The 25,160-nt window shown below is 37.0% G+C and overlaps 1 protein-coding gene across 1 annotated transcript; it reads left to right on the forward strand.

Moving 5' to 3' along the window:
• LOC113107130 (sulfhydryl oxidase 1-like) lies at window positions 1-24,611 on the forward strand. Its single transcript, XM_026269395.1, has 12 exons — window positions 1-328; window positions 1,493-1,593; window positions 3,028-3,076; window positions 3,492-3,594; window positions 4,122-4,212; window positions 4,551-4,696; window positions 7,272-7,406; window positions 7,936-8,065; window positions 14,232-14,354; window positions 15,333-15,471; window positions 17,707-17,883; window positions 22,952-24,611. Exons 1-12 carry the CDS (start codon window positions 37-39, stop codon window positions 23,830-23,832), a joined length of 2,367 nt encoding a protein of 788 aa, XP_026125180.1. The 5' UTR covers window positions 1-36; the 3' UTR covers window positions 23,833-24,611.
• The last annotated feature ends 549 nt before the right edge of the window (window positions 24,612-25,160 follow it).

A 25,160-nucleotide genomic window follows, 5' to 3' on the forward strand; every position in this document is an offset into this window, starting at 1 on the left:
ATCACTTTCTAATAGAGTTAGTTGAAATAAGGGAAGATGGCGCAGCAGCAGACGTGCTGTGCCACGTCTTGTTACGCGACAAAAACCAAATTAAATCCCTTTAACTCTTTCTTATGTGCTTTTGTTTCTTTTATAAGTTTTAGTCCTTTAATCGCTGAAGCCGGGCTGTACACAGCATCGGATCAGATTATTATTTTATCCCCAGAGAATGTGGACTCCGTGCTTTTTAACTCCAGCGCGGCTCTTTTCGTGGAGTTTTACGCGACCTGGTGCGGACACTGCGTCGCTTTCTCACCCACCTGGAAAGACCTCGCCAGAGATATTAAAGGTTAGTTTGCTCCATATTTCCACACCGTGAAGATACTGTCGAACAGTTAACAGCTGTTCGTGAGCTGCAGCGTCTAAGTATAACGACTGGACTTCCGCTACACTGTCATTTACCATGGTAACCTGTTTCCTCCAAAAGTTAACTGTTATGAGGTTTTGTAATAAGTATTTGCCACAGCTGGTGTCCAAGTAAATCAACACAATGACAATAAGCGACTACAAGGTTTAAAGTATATTTTAAATATTTTTAACGTGATTTTTGGAATCAAAGTGATTTTTGTGAGGGATTTTATCCTAACTCTTACGCAAAACATTTAATTCTGTGTGTGAAAACTGTTTTCAGAAACCTTCTAACTTCCCTGCATCAAAGTTAAAGTAAGCTCAGGGACGATGACTAATTTACGTTCTGATGAGTTTTATCAGTGGTCAATGGATAGGTATAATAAACACATCGCTATTTGAGAAAAGCTTGTATATTGCTGCTTACTGGGTTACACAATGACTAGTGATCGATATTGACCTACAGTATACAAACAAGCAATGTCTCAAAACACAAGCAGCCCACCAAATGAACTGTCTGCCAACTGAGGTAGCCTACCTAGTAAGCCTAAATAGTGATTTAGTGAGTTAACTACTGTGTCAGCTTATTTGCTCTACCAAGTGAGACTACCTAGTGAAATAGTGAGTTGTCTACCTGGGCATCATTTATGGTTATCATTGGGGCATTTCTAGTTAATTTAGCTACTTACGAATACAGGCAGTTCATTTAGGTTTTGAGAGACAATCACTTTAAAGTGCACATATATTTTTTTCTCTTCTGATTTTAGGTTGACCGTAACACTGTTCATTAAAAGCACACTCTCTTGACACCCGGAAGTCCCCTTTGTGAAAGGTTAATTGAACATATGTTGTGAATGAGAACACCGTACCTTCAGTGTTGATCAGAAACACTGCTTGGTCGTATTGTGCCAGATGCTCTTTGACATAGTGTTGACATTGTATTTGCACAGACAGGTGTTTGATGCTTTTAACCACAGACTGCTTACAGTCATAACACAAATTTTGCAATATGCAGCTGAAATGCATTTGCAATAACACCATCAATCCCATTCTTTGCATTGTTTCAGTTTCATAAACTGCATTCTGTGTTGTGTTGCTGTTGTAGAGTGGAAGCCTGCTGTTGATCTGGCTGCTATTGATTGTGCTGATGAAAGCAACAGAAAAGTGTGCACCAATTTCGGCATCACTGGATATCCCTCTCTGAAGGTAGTGTGCAATTTAGAGAGCATGCAATTATTGTTGCTGTTATTGTCGTTTATAATTATAATTCAACGTTTGTTTTCGTGTAGGAAAGAAAACCCACAATTGTTTTTAATTTCTCAGTCGTAGCAAGAAATGTGATTTACTGGAAACTTTTCCTCCCGAGAAACAAACCCTAGTAATTAAATTTCACCTCCCAGAGTTTCAGAAGAGATCTCAACAGTTTGTGATGAGATTCTGCAATAACAAGCCTGAGATTTAAATATGAATGGAAACATGTTCCACTGAATTCTAATTTATTTCCCAGTAATTAATTGAAGACTGGAATAATGGTTGATGAAAACTGAGATTTACCATCACATGAATAAATTGCATGAAAAATAGAAAAAGGTTTTTATTGTATATTAAATATATGCATAAATATAAATGCACCCTTGGTAAGCATAAGAATCTTCTTTAAAAAAACATTAATACAATCTTAGAACTATTACTTATTAATATTTAATATTAGAACTATATTAAATTTTTAGTCTATAATTTTATTTTGTATTTTTATGCAATGTTTATTTAATACAACTGTAAAGGAAACATTTAAGAAAAAGTTAATACTTGGGTGAAATGTCTTCTGAGCTCTGAAAGTGCAAGCAACACCTGAGCAATACAATTTTATCTTCTGAATAATCTTATGTGCGAGATGAGCAGTAAAAAAAAAAAAACTTTATACAGTTAATTGTATAAATTTGTCTGTGTAATGAAATTGCTCATAAATGGAAATAAAGATAAGAAATCAGCTTTAAAAATGGATGACTGCATATTTTGGTCCTTATTCATATGAGTGTGGACAAATTGTGTATATTTTTCACAAAACCATTATTTAAATTGTTGATGCCGTGACAAATGATTTACACGTAAATTCATTCTGCTTGTGTTTCATGAATGAGGCCCTTTGCTGAGCACAAAAGCATGACTTGTGAGTTTTTTTTTTCCACACAGACAGATGAATCCATTTTATTCATGAGTAACTGTTCTTTGTTCAGTCATGCATTATGGGTAAAGGCTATGCTGTAGCCAGAGGGACGAAATGATAGAACTGAATCTGTCTGTTCTTTGTCCTTTCTCTACATAAACATTTAACTGTTGTTGCCATTCCTTGAATTATTATAGTGCATCAATTTCCTTCAGGGAAACATTCGGAAACTCATCACCAGATGTTCCTTCACTATTTGGGTGTTTTTGTATCTGGATTTTTTAAGTCTAACTTTGTGTTCTTGTCTTGTAAAATAAAGTCTCATGAAGGGACATTCTTTCGCAGCTTTGATGAATTTTAAGAGGGTAAGAGGAAGTGCTGTTGACTAAAGCTGTCAGTGAGGCTCTGCAGGCATGCAACTGATGTGAAGGGCTCAAGTAGCATCGTTACTGATCTCCCTCTGTCTTTCTCAGTTCTTCCCTGCTTATTCGAGCAGCGGGTCCAGGGGCCAGGATTTCAGAGGTAAAACTGTGTCTTTATTTATGCCAGTGTGTCCAGCAACTGTTGTCTTTTTCACACTGCGAAAAAAAAAAAAAAAAAAAAACAAAGTCTCTACTGGAAAATAAAAGTCTCTACTGTCTACTTTCTGGGTTTACTTAAGACAAGTAGGGGGAAAAAAAGTTATGAAAAGGCATGGAAACATCGACTTTATTGCATATGCATTTGGAAGAGTTTCCACTCCCATTGGCACTTTTTATGGGATTGCAGTCTAACGCTGGTTTGCCCTGTTTAGTAAATCTGGCCTCTATTATAAGTTGTCATTTTCAGATGAACTATTCCATTTCAACCAATTCTTAGCCACTTAATAAATATCTTTGATGTTTACTTCTGGGGTACTTTTGTTTATGTATGCGCATGTTTTTAAATGTTCATATAGGATTTTCAAGGGATGTAAGAGGCCTTCGTCACTACGTTATCAATAAGTTGGAGATGCACAATGAAACTTGGCCACCTGCTTGTCCACCTTTAGAGACAGCCAGGTTAGAATGCAATGTCTTACACACTTTTCAACTTATTTTAAAGCATGTCTTTGTTTAAATTTGCAATGGAAATCTTAAAGGTTTGGATGGCATCTTTTGTAAATAATGCTTGCTTCTAACGGTCAGCGAGCATGTTGGTTTTGTTTGCTTTAACACTGCTGTTCAAAATTCACTCGAATAAGGAAGGAACAGGACACACCATAAACTTGATTTGTATCTTAATTTTTTCTTTTTTTAGTGTCATCTGTCAAATCATTGCAGGAAATGCATATATATATATATATTTTCGTCATCTGAGAGCCGAAAACGAGATTAAGCACAGAAATATCAAATAATTTCACAGGACTATTTTTATTAATTTCGGGGGGGAAATGCATCTTAAAGTATGTTTTAGTTCAAGACTCAAAACTTACCTTTAGTAAACTCCCTATGAGTGAACTGTACAGTCAGACAATGAACTCATTTTTGGTTTGGTTTTATTACATTATCTCCACTTATTTGAATCTAATCTTTTTCTCTCTTGACAGTGAGGCAGAGATAGACAACTTCTTTCAGACCAACAGTGTGAAGCTCCTCGCTCTTGTGTTTGAGAGTAAAGACTCCTACGTGGGGAGAGAGGTGAGATCTGTTTACACAAGGATAATTTAAAGGAATAATTCACACGAAAATGATGTACTTTATTTACCATCTTATTCCAAGCCCAAATTCTTTTCATTGAACACAAAACAAAAGATTCTGAGGTGTTTTTATTTTTTATTTAATTTTTTATAACCATTCAATTACAATTTCCCATGCATTCTCAAGCTTCAAATATATTTTGGCTAAGACTTTGAGAAAATACACAATAACTTTTGTTGAGTAGGATTTATTTGTACAAAATGTACATTTTAAATGTACATTGTCGCCTGTTACTTTTTATTTTTTACATGGCATTTCTAATTTTTGTTCTTGTTCAGGTGACATTGGATTTGTTGCAGTATGAAAACATAGCTGTGCGCAGGGTTTTAGACACAGAGACAAGTTTGGTGTCCAGGTTTGGTGTGACCGATTTTCCTTCATGTTACCTGTACAACTCATCCAGACATATCTCTAGACTCAAAGTGTAAGTATTTAATTTCCTTCATATGGCCCTGTAACAGATATAAAACTTCAGACTGATGTCATGGATTTTTCAGGACTATATTTTACAATAAATCATGCATTAAACCTGATGCCTAAATAATTTCGGTTGGGGGGGGGGGAGTCAAGACGAGAAGTATTTGGGGATGTTTGAAAATAAATTCTAATGCTCATCACTTTTTGTAAAGCTCATACTTAAAATGAACATATTAAACTTAAAGGGTGCAAAATCCCATAGGCTTGTATTGGAGGGACTGAAATTATACGGTTCACCTTTAATCTCTCTTTCATAGTTCATTAACATGAGTTAGAGCCGAGGCATTTTATTCTTAGGTTCTTATAATTAAGCATTTAGCATTTGCCTGATCTCGTCTTCTCAGTTTTATGATCATTAGCCATTGCAGGTAAAAATCCTGCAACATCTGGCCATGTTATTGAGGCAAAAGAATTTGAATACATGCAATTATTCAAGATCACAGAGCTTTCATAATCGATTCTAACCAGGAGCATAAATCAGAGGTTTACTCGCTTTGTTATGGTTATTTGAGAAAAATAACTTGGCATGGGTGTGGGGCCCTTTAGATGACAAATGCAAAAGAGAAATGATTTATGGTTGGTTTATGTTGTTTCTGTCCTGCATGGGTGTGTTGAGGGGGGTTTTAATCTTCTACAGTGAAACAATGGTGATCCTTTTCAGCGTTTCACCTGCCAAGCAGTCCCCGCTCTGCAGAGCAACAGATGGCATCCCGTCAGGTCTGAATGCGTGATTGATCTTGTGTAGCATGCTCAGAAACATAAACGCACACCTCGGGTCCTCGTGGTCTCAGAAGCGTGCCGTCAGACCCCTGGGGACCTCAAGCTTCACCCCATCTCTCCGGTGAGGGTTGATTGAAGCTTGGGTAGATGAGGGAGTGTGTGTCCTCCTGTGCTGGAGACACAGGAATGCACAGTGGTGTTTGATTGCCAGGGTTAGAGAAGAGGGTAATGATCAGTAATGACATCTCATCAGCACACCACACCCACCATCTGTTCATCTGAAGAAGAAAGATAAATAGATGACAGTAGAAAACAGGAGAAGAGAGACATGGGAGTAAGCTCACTTTATTTAAGCAAGCACAATGCGTTCCTAGGTGTTTTTGATAGAAGGGGTTTGGATTCTACTCTATTTTTAGAATTGCTAAAAAAGGTTACTGTCTCAAACGCATCTAACTTAGTGAAATGGTGGTTTACAAATATCAGTGTCCAGTACTGATAGACTGTATTGGCTCAATGGCAGATATAAAGACAATTAGAAAAATAAGGTCAGTAAGATTTTTTGGCAACACTTCAGTTTACGGACCAATTCTCACTATTAACTAGTTGCTTTTTAGCATGTATATTACTAGCATATTGTCTGCTTATCAGTACTTATAAATCACATATTAATGACTTATTCTGCATGACCATTATTGCATAAAATACATAAACTTAACAACTACCTTACAGACTATTAACTTTTTTTTTTTTCAGCAAGAATGCATTAAATTGATCAAAATTGACAGTATAAGACTTTTGTTACAAAATAGTTCAATTTAAAATGAATGTTGTTCCTCTAAACTTTCTTTTAATAAAAAAAATCTAACAAATACACATAGTAAGAAGGTTTTTAAAGATGTTTATTTTAATAAAATAAATGGAGTCTTAGTGAGCATGAGAGACTTTTTAAAAATGAAGTTAACATTTAAACTGTAAGCACAACATTATAATTTCTGTAGCACTCAATTGACATGTTTATTGTTTGTTCATATTTCATTTGCTTTGGTAATATTTACTTAAAACTCTAATTATATGAAGTAAAGTATCTGAAGAAAATTTATTCCGAAAAATTCTGGTGCTTTTTTTATCCATCCATAAGGATGTCAGTATACTTTTGAATTGACACCAAGGCAAAGTAACACTTTAACTAACCCTAACCCTAACAGCAAAACTAAGGATACCCTGTTTTGTCTCTCATTATGATAATTTCAGTGAAATTAAAACTGAACTAAACAACAAATCTCAAAACGTTCAAACAACAGTTGATTAATCCGCCTGTCCAATATATTGATCTCTCTAATCACAAATTATTTTCCCGCACTTCCTGTAACTCTACTTTCATCTGTAATTTTAAAGCTGTGTCTAAAATCACACACTATTAAAGTATGTAATGCATCTGATAAAGAATATATTTCTTGACCCGTTATGTTCTGCAAGTATGCATCTAATTTGAATGCACTCCTTATACGCTACATCTGCCATGTTGTATGCGCTAGTAGGTATATTTGGATTTAGAGTGACTGTCTCTACCCTAACTCGAATCTATTCCATAGACCCAAACTTTAACCCTCTTCTTTTAATCCCGGTCCCAAACTGAACTGATCCAACAAACAGCATCTCTATAAATGTGGACTAGTCTCAGCTCTTCTGGAGTCTGGCAGACATGTCACCTACTCCACATTCTTCTGTAACATGTTGTCACACACTTGAGGTTATGTTTAGTGGTTGTGTTGCCCTCACTCCCTTTTTCCGTCCTTCATCAGACTCAGTGAAGCTCGTACCTTTTACTCATACGCCCTCCAGAGGTTGCCAGGGGTAGTGCGGACAGGCAAACCCCAGATTCCCATCACTGATCTTATCAAGAACTCGACTCTACAGGAATGGAGGCCATTTAACAAGTTAGTGCTCACACAGTGTGACGACAATTAGTCATTTCTTTTCACATTTAGATTAGTTTTACATATTGCATAATTTAAATTCAGTGCATTTTTGCATTTCAAAGAGTAAAGCATGGCGCTAGCAACACCAAGGTAATGGGTTCATTTCCCAGGAAATGCATGAAATGATAAAATGGATACTTTGAATGCAATGCAATTAATGTTAATAATTTGTTAATAATTAAACAATTATTTACATAAGATAAATGCACTGAAATGTTAGATGATTCCAATTTTACAAGCATTTTTAATGAGTCTTATTGCACTTAACAAATCAGTAGTTCATGAATATTAAAATATGGCCATACTTGAACATTTATTAATCAAAGTTTTATTTAAGAGTTGCAGAATGTCACAATGTTTTTATAAAGTAATGGTCTGTTGTCTGTGAAATTTTAACAAAATGGATTACTCAATCATGTGGACTCTGTCTTGATTTAAATGGTGCACAGTTGTAATCCTACATATATTTTTGTGTGCATTCATATAGGACACGTGTTTATATGTCTGATTTGGAATCAGCTCTGCATTACTCTCTGCGTGTAGAGCTGTCTGGACACGTCAGAATCACTGGAGAACATCTGATTGCACTCAAAAAGTACATCAGTGTACTGGCTAAGGTGAGTTACATCAATACACACAAAGATTAATTATCCACTTAATTGTTGGTGAAGACTGGGGAGCAACAGCGCTTTTTTTGGTAAAACAAGATTTTGACGACTTCATTAAGTTTTGTTTTATAGAAAACTCTTTTTTTTTTTTGATTTTCGGTTTTTTATAAATTGTATGTTAATTTTGATCAATGTTTTATCAATCAATTGCCCGTATTTAATAAATAAGAAGCAAATATATAGCAGACAACGTAATAATGCTCTGGCACGATCACTTGCATTGCATGTGAACTGGAGTGTGGCAAAACTCAGCTTGTGCCTCACAGATTTGAGAAATATAGGCTATATATTACAGAAAGCTTGAAATGTCTACTTTTAAATGAAATTATTCAAACCAAAATAAATGGGCTACTCTCTGATTATGTAATCCATATGAAATGTGCATTTCTCTCTGGTGTTGATGGCGAGTCCACATCATCAACTTCATCTTTGCTATAGCCTATTTAAGTAATTAAATTAATATAAAATGGTGATTTGTCCACGAATGGCTTAAATGAACAACTACTAGTCGACTAGAAAAAGCAGCCCTTATTCCACATATTTTCGAACCATCAGGCCATTCTGGGTTGAGCGAGCGACCCCACAGAATGAGTGATTTCTCCACAGGCTGGATTAATGGATATTATAGGCCAGGGAGGTTCCTACGTCTATGGCCCAATGACGCTACAATGAGCATTTACTACTTTTAAAAAAAATGCGGGTCAGGAAGATGGTCGGGTACAATATTTTATTTTTCTTCTTTTGCGGTCCGAGTTGCGGGTGGCTTAGTTGAATATGTCGGTTGGGTGTGGGTTGTTTATACATTGACCTGATCTGTATCAGCCTAGTCAGCTCACAAAACAAACCACTAGAGGGAGATACACTGAACATTTTAATCCAAGATGGAGTTTTTTTATGCCTCCTCTTAAAGATTTTCAGTGTTGAATGATATTATAGGATTAGTTAGGTTTTAGAAAGTACATATGGTCATAAGGGTGTTTCAGGGTGTCAATATATCAGCACTTGTGACATGGTACATTGCTGAAAATATTTACATAACACCAGGTTACGAAACTGCTAATGTTGTTTAGATTCATTTCCAACATTTAAGGACACATCCAAGATATTCCTTTTCACTGCTGTGATGTTCTGTTTCGTCACATCCTTTTTCATTTTCTTTTCTTTTTAAAGGATTTTCAACTCATTTGTCTTTACCATGTTGTTTTTTATTTTTTGAGAAAATGATTTAGGCTGGGATTGCTTATCTTTAAAAAAAAGCATGCAATGTGTGTGTATGTACAGTGTACAGTGTATATATATATACTATATATATATATATATATATTACATTTACATGAAATATTACAAAATATTAAATTACTAATTTAAAAGTAATTTTTCAGATTCACTCAATTCTCTATTCCCTGTATGTTCTCTACTGAGCCATGCTCTACTCGATCAGACGCGTGCCATGGATCTCTTTGATGAGGTCTGAGACAATGACCTTTCGCTGGCTTTGCATGGGTCCAGCGTAGCTCTGCCAATCTCTCTGATTATTAAGGGCTCTCTGGGGAAGGTCTACACAGATGCCTGGAGGAGTGGCAGGGGCCCTGGGCAGGCCTCCCATTAACTGTGGTTAGTTTTGTCAATATTTCCGGCTCCCTCTGGTATTCCGGCCTTAGCTGGGCCTCTTCAGAGTGTCCTTGCTGTTTTTGGCTTGCTCTTTTGAGCTGCCTTGTTAAACAGACACGCCGGCTGCATTAATTGACACTCTGTGAAGAGGAAGTGTTTAACCCCACTAAAGCAAAGCATGGAGAGATTAATGGTGGCATGGAGGAACAAGCACATTCTCACACAGACACAGACACACACACACACACACTCAAGTGTTCGGAGCTGAAGATCTGTACAGTGGCTTGAATGCTAAACACAGTTAGTTTGCTTACAGGTTTGGTACTTTAGATTAAGATGCTTAGAATGCAGGCAGACTGATGTAATGGGATAATCCTGTGAATGTCACAACCTGCCCTTTCGTCCTGAACCTTCTCCTGCACCAGGAGCCCACAGGGGCAAAATAGAAAAAAATTAATGGACTTGTATGTATATTTCCATTCAAAAGTTTGGGGTCAGTAAGAGTCAAGTAATCAAAAACACAGTAAAAAAAAAAATAATAATATTGAGAAATATTACAATTTAAAATAACTGTTCTACTTATTTACTTGTGTGTGCGTGTGTGTGTGTGTGTGTGTGCTTGTTTATGCTACATTGTGGGGACCAAATGTCCCCGCAAGGATAGTAAAACCTGACATTTTGGAGGACCCCACAAGGGAAACAAAAATTGATTAAAAAAAATAGTAAATGGTGTTTATCTGAAAGTTTAACAATTCAAACAGTTTTCTGTAAGGGTTAGGGTTATGTTATGGGATATAAATAACATTTGGTTTGTATAAAAGTAATAGAAGTCTATGGAAAGTCCCCACAATTCACAGAAACGAACACACACACACACACACACACACACACACACACACACACACACACACACACACACACACACACACACACACATATATATATATATGTATATGTATATGTATATATATGTATATGTATGTGTGTGTAAATATGTGTATTCATTTACTAAATAGTAAATATACTGCTGGAGTTTGATGCAAAGTGTTTTCCTCGGTCACGCTGTTGCTCAACGTATCTGGGTCTGCGGCACAATCCGGATTTGTATGAATCAGAACATGCATTTCAGGATTAAAAGAGTGGATCTTGGAGACATGAGAGCATTACAAAGAGGTTTTAGGATTACCCATCTTTATCCTGCTTTCTTGAAAGAGGCTTCCCGCCACGCAAGAGGGAGAGAATAAAACAAGGAATTAGAAGGCAATTTGAGGTCCAGATTCAGCCGCGACTCCATCTTTTATCCGAGGCCACAGTGTCCTAAATGACTGACTCTGCATTTCCTGTTTTCATTCTAACAACTTTCAGAGACCCCGATGTCGGTGGACAACTAGCACCTGCTGTTGGGTTGTGTTCTGATAACATGGAAATAGTTTAGATGGCTTTTACATGGCCCACTTGTCTGTGTCCCAGAGGGTGGGATTAAACAGGGGTCTTCAGGGCTGGGCCGACAGATGCCTTCTCTTTTGAACCTCTGCAGAGAGAGAGAGAGAGAGAGACTGTGGTTTTCTCGAATGCTGATACTAATCGGATTTAAGATGACATATTGCTAGGGTGAAGTGGATTGTCATGGTCCGAAGTGGAGGAAGAAGGGAGAGCAGGGGGGTGGGGGGCTGAATCAGTAAGGACAGTGATTGGAAAGGGCTGTTTGTGGTTAGTGATCTATATCCTTGCTTTGGTAGATGGAATATGCAGAGGCTATATACTCTTACACAGCATGATTGACAGTGTACTGTTGGAAAAACTGTCTGAATAACAGAGTCTCAGAAAACATTGTCTTCTCATGAAAAAAATACTACAGCAGTCGCTAACAGTATTAAGACACTCAAGTATTAAAAAGACTTAAAAAGTATCAATGTCATTGCATTAGGTAGAAAAATTATCTTGGCATCTGCATACAAATGACTTTTAGAGCTATTTTTGCTATTAACATTATATGCATTTTGTTTCATAAACTAACAAATAAAAATATTGACAGCATTTATGAATCTAGGTTAGTGTTAATTTATAAATGCATTCATGTTCAGTAGTATGATACATTGTTTTAAATCATACACCTTGCTTTATGTATTAATATATGTAGAATTATAGAACATAAGAACATGAACGACCAAAAAATAGTTTGATGTTGTGATATTTAAAGCAATGGCATGCATACATTTTACACTACTGTTTAGAAGTTTTGTGGCTGTTTTTATTTTATTTTATTTTTATTTCATTTATTTATTTTATTTATATTTTTTTATGCTCACTATATTTATTTGAACAAAAATAGAATAAAAACTAATAATGTGAAATATTATTATAAGATTTTTATTTTCATGTAGTTTTTTCCTGCGATGGCAAAGCTGAATTAAAAAGCATTACTGCAGACTTGATGCTTCAGAAATCATTCTTATATTCTGATTTGATGCTCAAGAATCATTTATTATTATCCATATTGAAACCATACTGCTTAATATGTTTGTGGAATCCTTTATTCAGGGTTCTTTCGTGGACAGAAGGTTCAAAAGAATACTGTTTATTTGAAATAGAATCTTTTGTGACGTAAATATATTTATTCTCACTTTTCATCAAATAAGGCATGCTTTACTGACCTCCAAACCCTTAAACAGTAATATATGTAGTTAAAATCTTGCCCAAGTGTCTAAATACTTTAGGATGGTGTATATCAAAGTGTGTGAGCCAGTTCACAGCATTCTCGTCTTTCCTCAGATCACACTTTTTTTTAGTTCTCCTTTACAGTGTTAACCAGCTCAAATCTAGAGTCTGTCTTGATTTGTCTGTTGACTTTTTCTTTGCAATTCTTAAAGAGACCTAACAGTATAACCAAATTATTTCACAGCCTTACATTCACTAGCTGCCAGAGCCCCGGAGAGTTATTCACATTGCCTTTGTTGTTTTGATTCGCGGAGATTCAGAACAGAGTTTTCACCTAGTTTTGCACAATGTCTTTTGTATGAGCATTCCCAGATTAATCTTTTCAACACCCAGTTCTGGTAATGAGCTTTTCACACTAGTTAGAGCCCAGACCAGCACGCAGATCTATTCAATGACACACACACACACACTCCGAGAAGGACTAGACTAGAGACTTTCTCCTTTTCCCACCTGTGCAGCTCTGATTAGCTTACCGCGTTGGCTGCGTTCTCAATGGCCGAATCTCCCAGATTAAGGAAACAAATCAGAATGGAGTGGGGCGTTGGGGTTAAGTAAATCTCCGCAAGGCCTTTTTAAGTGAGCTGCGTTTTAATAGAGATCCTGTTAGAGGGTGATGAATAGAAGGCTGCACCATGCTGAACAGATGGCCACAGGAAAATTGAAAAGACGCAAGAGCACAAATCAAAGAAAGGTGCACCTCTGGGATCCTGTGGAGCCTCCCCCACAAACACACACACACACACAGGCCTTGGTCTGCACTAATGTGGCTGTGTTTATGGGGCCGTGACGGAGTGTTAGCTTTGGCTTTGTGGCCCCAGCTCAGACACAGAATTGTAAGGTCAGCACTGGCGTCTTTCCAGGGCCATTGAATCTGTCCATTCCCTCGTGCCACATGGCTCAGACTGGTCATTACTTCACTGCACTTCCAGAGACTTCCACACACACACATTCTTTAACACTATTAAATTTGCACTGGTGTACGAAAGGAGCGTGTTTACCATTAGCAAATTCTGTGTTGCTTTTCAGTATTAAAGAACAACAAAAACTTAATATTTAAATATTTAAATTCATTCTATGTTGGTATTTGTGTTCTTTGATTTAGTTTTTTGTTTTCATAAAAAAAACAAACACATTTTGATATAAAAATAATTGATTAATTAGTCATGGAATACTCATATTTGTAATGACGAACGTGTCATGAAATAATAATAGTGATGATGAACATTATTAATAATACCGGTACATTATTTGAAGCGGTTTTAAACCATAGAAACAAAGAACAATACATTTTAACAATAAAAAAATCAAAGATTGCCTAATAAATAAAAATAGCAATAATAATAATAATAATTATTATTATTATTATTATATTTTTAATGTTTAAAGTTTTTAATGAAAAATAAAAATCACAATACTAATAGTTTTTATTATTGTGATTACTGTATTATTATTATTACCAACATTTTATAATGGTTAATGTGTCCTGAAACTAAATAATATATATATATATATATATCTTTAAAGGGGCATTTTCTGCTTTCCCTGACTGTAAATCTTCAGAGCATTGCAGTCTGCATTTTCACTGTCACTTAGCGTCTTCTAGTAGCACATTAGCGAATCTAGTGATCTCACTATTTGACAACAGCTACTGGTGCTGCAGAAATAGCTGTCACATTTATTAGGTTTAAAAGGACTTCTGTAAATAATGTGATGTTTTAGCCTAGCCTGGTCCCAAACACAAGTGTATGACTGGGTATGTGATTATGTGCTTGTTCTGTTTGTGTAGTATTTCCCAGGTCGGCCATCTGTAAAGCGTGCACTGAACATGGTGGACAACTGGTTACAAGAACAGAAGGGGACCGAGATCAAATACAGTGATTTAAGAGATGTCCTGGACAACACGGTGCAGGTTAGACAAGCTTACCTGAGCAGAATATCTCAGATAGAGCTTACGTTTTTTATTTTTTATTTTATTACTATTGATGATTTTAGAAATGAGAATTTTGACAACCAGACATTTGATATAGCACAGTACCACATTTATTTGAAAAGGTACCTAAGTTTGTCAATACCTTGACGTAAGCATTTCTCCACTTAGACTTGGGTCATGAGGTCACTGTATTGGGATGCTGTCACTCATTTAAATTTATTAAAACATATATTCAAACTATTTAAGCCATTGCAAGCACAATTTCAAGCCATGGCATTCAACGTCATATCCAGCCTGCAGAAACATGCAGAACACAAGCTTTGGAAGAATGTTTCAACCGTTTTTGTCCATACGATGAAAGTCAATGAGGTCCAAAACACATTGGACTCCACTTGGACTTTCATTATATAGACAAGACACAACAACATTTTTTTTTTCCTTTTGTGAAGTCACAGTAAATGACAGAATTTTCATTTTTGATTGAACAAGATTTTATGATGCTGTCACAGTACTGAAGCTTGCATGCCTACACACACAAATATACACAGAAGTAGTTAGTGACATCATTACCTTTTAGCCACCCAGTCAATGAATCAATGAGGAAGAAGGAGGGCGTCCCATAAGGAAAAGGGCTGGTGTCATCAAGATCATCACCTCTTATAGACACACCCACCAATCAACTGCTGAGTGATTCTGCACAGAAGACTGACCAATGGGAGGTCTGGATTCATTCCAAAACGGGCCAAAGAGTTTAATGCTGTTTGATATGGGCTTTTAATTATGCATGAAGTCAAATATGATTGAAAATGATCCCTGAAGAGGTTTTATTGCAGTATCCACCTCACTTCATTTGAAGAGTAACTGAAAGGAAAATTGATTGACTTCAATTGATTCTTGTTGTTTAGGTGAAACGCAAGTCAATTGAGAGTGTGTGTGTGTGTGTGTGTGTGTTTTTAGACAAGTGATGCAGTGTTGCCTGAGGGTGTACAGTGGGTGGGCTGCCAGGGATCTCAACCCCATTTCCGTGGATATCCCTGCGGTGTTTGGACCCTCTTCCATACGCTCACGGTGCAGGCTAAAGAACAGTCCAGCTCAGGTACTATTAGTGTGCACAGCACCTTAACTAGACTGTTAGTTATTTAGTAAATGCTCCTTTCTTGTCGTGAACCTACAACCTTGTGGTAATGAGCCTAGACTAAATGAAATGGCATTCACCCCCCATATTTCTTCTCTAATATGATGTATAACAGAGTGAAACCAAGTTGCATTGCGAAAAAAGCGGCAAGACTTAATTTTATCCATTGGGAATTAATATGAATGTGAAAAGTTCTATACCAGAATTTGCAGTCTGCTGTGAAAGTATACATGGTCGAAATGAAAGGTTGTTTAATACTTTTGATGAAAGAATTTTCTTTGCAGTAATATGAACTGAAGTCTACAATAAGGCCCTGTTTACACTAAAGCGTTTTCGTTTGGTCTGACCAAATAAAAATGATCCTCGTCTACACTGGCGTTTTCACTACGTTTCAGAAAGATCTCCTTCCGCACTACACAACCAAAAATGCATGTCACATGACCATGCATGCAGGTAAAACAATGAGCACGATGTTATTGTGTCCACGGTCATCAAGGAAACACAGTGAATGTGGGCAGCCACACCATCATTTCAGAAGTCTCTGTTTTGGTCCGTTTACACTGAAACACTGAATTGGGGTCTGCTTTTTTTTTTTTTTTTTTTTTTTTTTGGAAAGTCTACATTTTCAAGTGCCGAAAACACTGAAGTAGTGTAAATGGCAGGTGTAACTGTAGCAAAAATTATGCATTTTAAAACAAAATTGCACTAGTGTAAATGTAGCCTCAGATTTAAACTGATTAAATCTATACCATGAACGCAATGTAATGATTTGTATAAAAGCATCTGCCAAATGCGTAAATGTGAATGTATTAAAGTAAAAAAAAGATACATTCTGACTTCATGACTTTTATAATGATTCTTTTAGAAATGCGATGCGCTGAAAAGAACAAATCAATGAAAAATCAGGTCGCACAGTCTGATTTGGTGATTTTTTTTTTTTTATTTTATTTTTTTTTTTGAGTGTGTTTCTGCTATAGACCTTACACGTTTCAGACTCATGTACTGTAAGTGGTCTAATGAAGCTCAAAATGAATTCTGTGGCCCATCTTGGCCTGTTGTTGACATCAAGAGTTGCCATCAGCTGTCCTATGTCAAAACCTTCAAGGCCTTTTTCAGATGGATGAGCCCCATCTATTGTGTAAAGAAGGCCGACATGCAACTGTTTGTGGCCGACTGTGTGTTCCTCTAGCCTGTTTGTAGTGCTTTTTGTTGAAAAATCCTTCTTCGCCCCATGCACATACACACAAGTGTCATGTTCCAGGAAACCAGTGTTTTAGGCCTTGTTTTGCTGCTGGAAAAGTAATTGTGTGTAGGTAGAAAAGAGGGATTTGTTTAGATTATTGGAATCTGAAGGGTTAATATAAGACCCAGTGAACACAGCTTCTCCACTCACACTTAATCCAGCAGCTTACAGTGGGCGGAAGAGAAGCGGAGGGGGCATCTGCGTGTGTTTGTGTTTGTGTGAGCTGGTGGAGGGGGGTCACGTAACCTGCAGATGGAAGACCAGGGACGGGGTGTCCATCTGTCCACTGGCAATGCTCTGGATTATGTCCACCAGCTAAACACAGAAAGAAAGAAGTGTACTAACCACAACACTAAACCAACTTGGAATATTGGGGGTCAGAGCTGACCTGTCTACCTCTCCTGGTAACTGCAGTGACTTGTCCTCCGAATGTGTTGTGTTTGAAACAATAGATACTCAAGAATTAGTGTAAATAATCTGGACCCTAGAGGTCGCTTAGTTAGTGGAATGTTAATCTATGTGTCTAAAATTACCAGGTTACTACACTTTTGGATAGATTACTGATGGATTTTCATCCATTTTTAACCAATATATAACTATTTGCTTGTGAAGATACACAGAAGGTCAAATATTATGGTATTATGTAATGTAGTATATATTTTTTTTTTAATAAAGCTGTTATCGTAGAATTAGGCCTTGTTAGAAGTTTAATTGTTTATATTTCAATAAGTGATTAAATTGCTGGAATAACAAATTTATATAATATTATCAAATACATTTTTATTTATTATTATTAATGCATTATATATAATATAAATAGTTAAACATATATTTCATACTCTGGAATTTGCCAGTGCTTCTTTTCTTGCAGTGGCACTTTCATTCTTTTTTACCTTCCTTTTTTTTTTTGACCATTTCCACTTTATTTTCTTCTCTCTCTCTCTTGACCTCAGACCCTCGGGAAGTGTTGCAAGCGATGAGAAGTTATGTCAGCAGTTTTTTCGGATGCAGGTCATGTGCAACTCACTTTGAAAGAATGGCCCAAGACAGCATGGATCGGGTGACCTCACTGTCCAAAGCTGTCCTTTGGCTTTGGTCTCATCACAACCAGGTCAACAACCGTCTGGCAGGTTAGTAATTTCAGTGTAAAATAAATGTTAAGTGTTAAACATATGACTAACACTTGACGTGTATACAGTGACCCCAAAAAGTATTTGCATAGTATTGTTTTTTCCTCCACTTAAAATTGGAAAAGCACACTTTTACATTTACTGTACTAAAAGCACTTTTCTGAGAAATCTTTGCAATTACTTTTAAAAAGTTGGTGGTTTAAGAGTGTCATTGTCTTGTGGAAATGTGGAGTCCCTTCCCCTCGAGTTTACACAGGCATCCTAACAGAGTAACCATATGTGTTATTCATCACATTATGTATGAACATGTTCATGTGACCAGAAAGCACCAAGATATTTTGTCTACATTTTGAACAATATACCTACTGCTTAAAAATCGAATAAACCGTTTTCCTCAAAGGTTTCTTTGCGCTATATTTCTGTACAATAAATGCCACTTGGTATGGATTTGAGTGTGTCCAAATACTTCTGGGGGCCATAATAAACCAAGGATATCATGCGGTCCTGTCACTCTTGTCCTGAGCAGGAGAAAAGAAGAGCGCACACCAGGTTGTTTTTTTTTTCTTTTTTTTGTGGATTTACACTCTACCGAGCACCAGTGCAGCTTCTTCCCTTTAAATCCCTTTAATTCGGCGATCCTCTGGGCAGACACCAGCTGTCCTGTTCTCTTCTATCCGTCTATCTCACTATTTCTTTCTCTGTCCAGTTACATCCATCCCTTTTTCTATTTCTCACTACTTCTGTTGCTCCCCATATTTAATTTTATTTTTGAAATTTTGCTCATTTATTATCCGGGTAGGAACATTGTGTTTTTTTTTTTTTTATCTTACAGTTTTTAGTTATAATTCCGTAGTAAAAGTGAACATATTGGACATTTCATAAATAAAAATCTGTTATCTTTCTGACAACTTGCATATCTAATGCTTAAGGGCCATAAAGGGAGTTATTCGCCTCTCTTCACACTTGCTTAATTCATTTGTTTGTCATCTTTTGATGTCGACTGCCTCTTTAGCGTCTGTCTCTTTTTACCAGCCACAAAGTCATGAATAATTGGACAAAAGTCCCCCATGCATGTTCCCCTATGGCTCTTCTGTGCCCCCGTCACTTCTCCTGATTAGGTCTCACTGTCTCATGTCTCGGGAGAGTCGTTGCAGCCGCTTGACAATTGATACAGCAACAGTGTCTCCTGCCTGGGGCACGCGGCCCTCTATTCCCCAGACGACCGGGACAGCAGGTGGCACACGCCACGCTGCCAGCATCAAGCCTTCCTCTGCTTTGTAATCTCTGTCCCAAGTAGCTAACACAAATTGTGTGTGTGTGTGTGTGTGTGGTGGGTGGCTCTCTTCCCTCCCCTTTATTCCTCGCGGTTCCCAAGAGGGACCCTCCTCCTCCTGATCGTGAGCCTCTTTAGTAGTTCCCTCCCACCTCGCACACACAGAGCTAACCAGGCATGAATAGTGGCCTATTAGTATCACTGCTGCACAATTAATTTAACTGGCATAAAGACCCATGCAACAAACTCAGCCCAGCACTGCTGCCACTTGTCGAGGGAGGAGAGGTCTACAGAAGGAAGACAAATAAGTTTACCTTTTGTGAGCTTCTTTAAAAGTATGAGAAATGGTATGCAGTATGCAGCACGTGACCTAGTAACATTGCTTGTTTAGTTTAGCAAGTGATGTCAAGTAGTTTTCTCAGAAACAAATGTTTTTTGATTTTTCTAAAATCATTATTTGAGCCCTCTGCCAAAATGAATGAGGAAATTATAAAATAACCCAATGCTGCAGTATTCTGTGTAGTTGCTAGGGCATTACTATGTGTTGAATGTTGATAAGGTGTTCAGAGAGGTTTTTATAAAGCTGCTTCGATTATATGGTTGGTGATTGCTAGGGTGTTTTTTAATGTTGATGTAGGGTTGCTAGGTTGATCTTTAGGTGGTTGCATACTGGCTCAAGTGAAAAAGCATACCCACAACACTTTAGATTAGGGAACACTATTCACTGTTAACTAGTTGCTTATTAGCATAGATGTTACTAATATTGGCTGTTTATTAGTTTATGTTGCACATATCTGACCCTGGACAACAAATCCAGTCATAAGTCATACATTTCAGATTGAGATTTAAATATCATATGAAAGCTGAGTAAATAAGTTTTTCATTTGTATATGGCTTGTTAGGATAGGACATTATTCTTAGCAATGTATATTACTAACCAAAGATTGTTGCCGTTTTAATATTTACGGTAGGAAATTTACAAAATATCTTCATGTAACATGATCTCAATGTTATAATAATTTTTGGCATAAATGAAAAATCTATAATTTTGACCCATACAGTGTATTTTTGGCTATTGCTATAAATATACCCATGCTACTTAAGACTGGTTTTGTGGTCAAGGGTCACATATTGATGCCTTATTCTGCTTGATTGTATTTAATATCCCTTAACACTTCACAATATCTTAACTACCTCACTATCAATGTGCAGTTTTAGATGTTTTTGAGCTCCTTTGTAAATAATGAATATGTGATAAAAGTGTTACCATTAATACTTATGGCTACACTACGTATACACAATAGCAAATGTTGTGCATTTATCACACTGGAAATGGCAGGTCAAGTTGGGTATTTCCATTTGTAATGTTTTTCATCCAGTTTACATGGGTTTTATACTGATATTAATTACATATTTGCACACCGTAAAATTATTATAGTCGTATGCCATTCTAAACAACTATTGTTCCTCTTTTCTTCCTCGGTCTTGTCCTCTGGTTCTCTTTAAAATGCCTAGGAAAAGTTTAGCCTATATTTTGGTTTAGTTTTGGGAAGGTTACTTAGGAAATGTAATTGACTACAGATTACAGTTACCCCATTTAAAATGTATCGAGTAGTGTAACTATTTCAATAAATATGTTAAAGTAATGTAACTGATCACATTTGATTACTTTTTAAAATGTCTAATGAATGTTTTCAACTATTAATCTTTTTGAAACATTTAAAGCAGGCAGGGTTAACCTTACAGAAGTACTCAACTTTGACTACTTGAATTAAGATGATGATAATTCCATTTTAAAGCACAGCCACCATACTTTAAAACCTCTTTTTACTTTGAAATCATTCTGAGGTTAAATACTGATTTAAAATCATAAGATATAGTTTAATGACTATTATATTGTTTTTAAAATCAAACATTTGCATAGCTATGAGAGGAAACACACTAGCATCTAACAATGCCTATAGGAAAAAAGTAAATCCTAAAGTCTGACCTTTTTCCTCAGTATCTGTAATGGTTACGTTTCCGATACACAGTTACTCCCCAACACTGTGTTTGTTTTGCATTCGTTTTAGTCAGTCCGCCAATCCTCCCTTCATCTGAACACAGAAGCCCTGCCCAGCTATCGGCACTCACATTCACTCCTGTTTACCAGAACTGTCCAACGTGAAGACTCCTTCTCTATATTCACACGCATGAATATTAATGCACCGCCCCGGCAAGCTTGTATCAATGTTAACAGTGCTACAGCTGAAGTCACCTTTTGTGCTGAAGGGCTCCATGATTAAAAGTAAGATCTTCATAGGCATTGCATCACAGCCAGATATGAGTGCTGTCACAGAGCCATGCATAAAGCCCCCTGGGTACCCGTAGACACATAGTAAAATTGATGTATCTCCTATGTAAAGTGCAGTATGTAGAGTACGTCCACACATGCATATATACATCAGATTAATCTACGTAAAAGATGGGGGGAGGGATGTAAACTAAACGCTACTGCCACCTCTTGTGTCCCGGCCACCCCGTGACATCCGCCACAAGCAATTTATTAGCGGATGCCTCCGTCTGGGGTGGCGTTTGGGGGAGGGAGGAAAGGAAAACATCTGAAGGGAAAAAATAGTAATTCATTAGAGGGAGAGCTGCAGCCCAGAGGTGCTGGCTTTCATATTCAATTTGGAGATGGTGGCATGTTCATAGGGGGTGTGAAGAGAAGAGGCCTGTGTGTGTGTGTGTGTGTGTGTGTGTGTGTGGATGGGGAGGGGTGTCTTGTTCACCCCAACCTCATCTATTATCTTCACGATCCTCCCTCTGGGAGAGCCCACAGGTCTATTGATCATGTCTTTAGACCCGTCACACACACACACACACACACACGGTTCACACAGCACCTCAAGGTTAGGCAAAATGTATTTTCTGATAATGCAGAATAAGTTTTATCATACAGACTTGAATGTACAAAATATTGTTTTCAGATACTTTTATAAAACTTTTCTGAGAAAATGTGTTCTTCTCCAGGTTTTATTAATCTGTCAACTCAGAATTGATTAAGGTGCCATTTGGGCTTTTCCCACTTAACTTAACACCAAGTTAAATGATTAATCTTTTTAAAATGGGTTTAAGCCTGTTTTAAGCCTAAGCAGGTGAATCTCATGAAAACATGACTATCCAGGTCACATTTAAATGTAAATATAGAATACATTTAATATATATATTATTTATATTGTGTATAAATGAAGCTTTTTTTAAGCTTTTGAAGTGTTAAATTATTTTCATAACAATTAGACCCATTTTTCCCCTTTTTGAATACAAGCGGAAAATGTACTTTGGATTTTTTGTTACAGTTATTCTCAATAATTATTCACTAATTTATTCTTATTTTAATTATTACTTTATTATTACTATCAAAATTGTATTTTATTAAAGCAGAATAAATTAAAAGTTGTACAGAAAATATCCTTGATGTTTACAGTAAATACTTAACAATATATATATTGTAATACCTGTGTCATACCCATGCCATTATACAGAGTTGTGTCCTGATATGTCACAAAAACACGCCCACATATATACTTTTTTATTTTTATTATTATTATTTTTTTTTATAACTTGAACATGTTCTTGGAAAAATAATATTATGAATGTAATAACATGATTTCAGTGACAGTTTTGATTTTAGTTGTTCATTGTCAAAACTCATCCATTGATTTATGGTTGATCTTGTTTATAACACTCCATTTTTTCTTATGTTTATGAAATTATGAAACGCTCCCTGACAGCTGTTATTCTTATCCCACAAAGGAGAACTCAGCGAGGACCCCCATTTCCCTAAGATTCAGTGGCCGTCTCCGGAGTTGTGTCCTAGCTGTCATGGTTTAAAGAAGACCGGTGAGCACAGCTGGAACCAAGAAGAGGTGCTGACCTTCCTCCAAAACTACTTTTCTTCAGCTCGCATTCTAACCGACTACCTGCAGGATGAGACCCAGGCTCTCATCCATCAGAGAAACCGACTCACAGCAGCTCGCATGGAGAAAGAAGCCGGACGTGGGGCGGAAAGGAGAGCTCGAGAGGCTCTGGACAGCCACCCTGCCGAAGAGCCACAAGAAGAAGAGCAGGAGGAGGAGGAGGAGGAAGAGGAGGAAGAACCAGCACTGGAGGAGCAAGCCGGTGAACCATACCCTGCGGGGTTGGAGAGAATGGGGGCGGCTGAAGCAGACAAGGCTGATAACCAGGCACCTTGGGAGAAGCCACAGTCCCAACATAAGCCACAAATTGTGGGAATTAAATTACGGGAGCGCCAGGAAGATATAGTAGACCTAGATTTATTTGTCAACCAACACTATAAAGCCAAAGCCCTCCGAGCTGCAGCCATGTCTGGCATAGTGCGACGGAGGAGTCTGAAGAAGAAAGAGGATGTGGAAGACCTCCAGTTTGAGGGAGGCTGGAGGGTGAAGCGAGACCTGGGAAGCCAGGAAGAGAACCTCGGTGCTGGGGTCGGGATAGAGCCGTACCCCAGGCCCCAAAGCAAGCGCTGGATGTCCCTGCTCAGTGTGGGATTCTCCAGGCTGGATGTGAGCCTGTGTGTGCTGCTGTACCTCCTCTCCACCATGTGTCTGCTCGCCATGTACCTGTATTTCAAACTGAGGATAAAGCTGCGACATGCTAAAGTGTCTCTGCCCTAGAGCATCGCTTCAGTGCAAACTTTAACTTTGTAGCAGGAATGACCAAATCTTACAATCTGTGGCTCCTAGAGAAAACCGTCAGCTTCAGCGCCAAAGTACTGATGCACAGAAATCGAGAGTTTACAAAGAACTGTTTTTAATTTGATGGTAATTAATTTTGTTTTACAGACCCTACACTTGTCTGTGAAGGGCTGCATTTGTTTTAGTTTTTTTGTTTTTTATTATTACTCTCTGTGCATCCTAGTGATGGAAAAATTATCATAATTGATGTTTTATATTGTACAAAAACCAATTTTTATATGACCACTCATTTTATTGCATTCAGCACACAACCTTTTTAAAAGTGTAATTTTCATAAAACAAAATTAAGACTTAAGAAATACTCTATCACAATAACATATCATTGTTAACATAACCTTTTTTTTTTTTTTTACTAAAATAATTAAAACCATAAAAAGGCATATTTTGGGGAATTTGGAACCCAATTAACTCTTACTGTGGTTATCATAATGAAAATATCTGTGTGTTTAATTTTAATTTCACCATAATTTTACTGCCTGTCCATTCACTGTGCCTTTCTGATCAAATATTAGATTTTTTCAGAGAAATATTTTAAGATGTGAATTTGTACCACAGATCAACTCTATACAAATACCTGAAGCTACAAGAATCACAGACATTATGGCTTTTGCCCACTAGATAAGCAAGAACTAAATATTCATACTGAAATGGAATGCTTTGCTGGGTAAAATCTGATTAAAATTATTTTTTTCTAAAAATGTCTCTCTTGGATTTTTCTCTTCCTTGTTTCGAAAGGAATGTTTTGTATTGTTTTTTAAAACTTTTTACATTTCCTGTGTTTTTGTAACCTGTGTTTGGTGTGCAGCCCAAACTAACCTGACTGTAGACAGACACTTGAAAAAATAAAAGCTGGAATAAATTGCACTACTAATTTTTTTTTTGCTATTTTTTTGGCCCAAATTGCAATCTGAAATTGTTGCTAGTTGCAAAAATTCAGAGCCAGTCTGCCAATTATTGACACTCAGAAAATCACGTAGTGCATGATAGCTTCTTATTATGATTCCTTCAGTTTGGAGGAATTCAAACATGTTTAATATTTTGGGTCAAATTTTACTAATTTCTCAATCAAACCTCTGTAAAACACTGTAAACTTGGCTATGTAACCGTTCACCTTGACAATATACCTTGACTATAACATCTTTCTCCATTGTATAATTTCTAAAGCCTGAGCATCGCTCACCCTATCAGTGTCGTGTTTGTTTGTCTCCATGAATAGCTCATGTGTTGTGTTTAGGGGTGTCTGGGGT

This window comes from Carassius auratus, chromosome 8, assembly GCF_003368295.1.
Source record: "Carassius auratus strain Wakin chromosome 8, ASM336829v1, whole genome shotgun sequence".
NCBI lineage: Eukaryota > Metazoa > Chordata > Actinopteri > Cypriniformes > Cyprinidae > Carassius > Carassius auratus.

Coding starts and splice junctions, on each gene's coding strand:
- LOC113107130 (XM_026269395.1), top strand. CDS start 37: ATGGCGCAGCAGCAGACGTGCTGTGCCACGTCTTGTTACGCGACAAAA. Junction 1,594..3,027: donor CTGGATATCCCTCTCTGAAG/GTAGTGTGCAAT, acceptor TGTCTTTCTCAG/TTCTTCCCTGCTTATTCGAG. Junction 3,595..4,121: donor CCACCTTTAGAGACAGCCAG/GTTAGAATGCAA, acceptor CTCTCTTGACAG/TGAGGCAGAGATAGACAACT.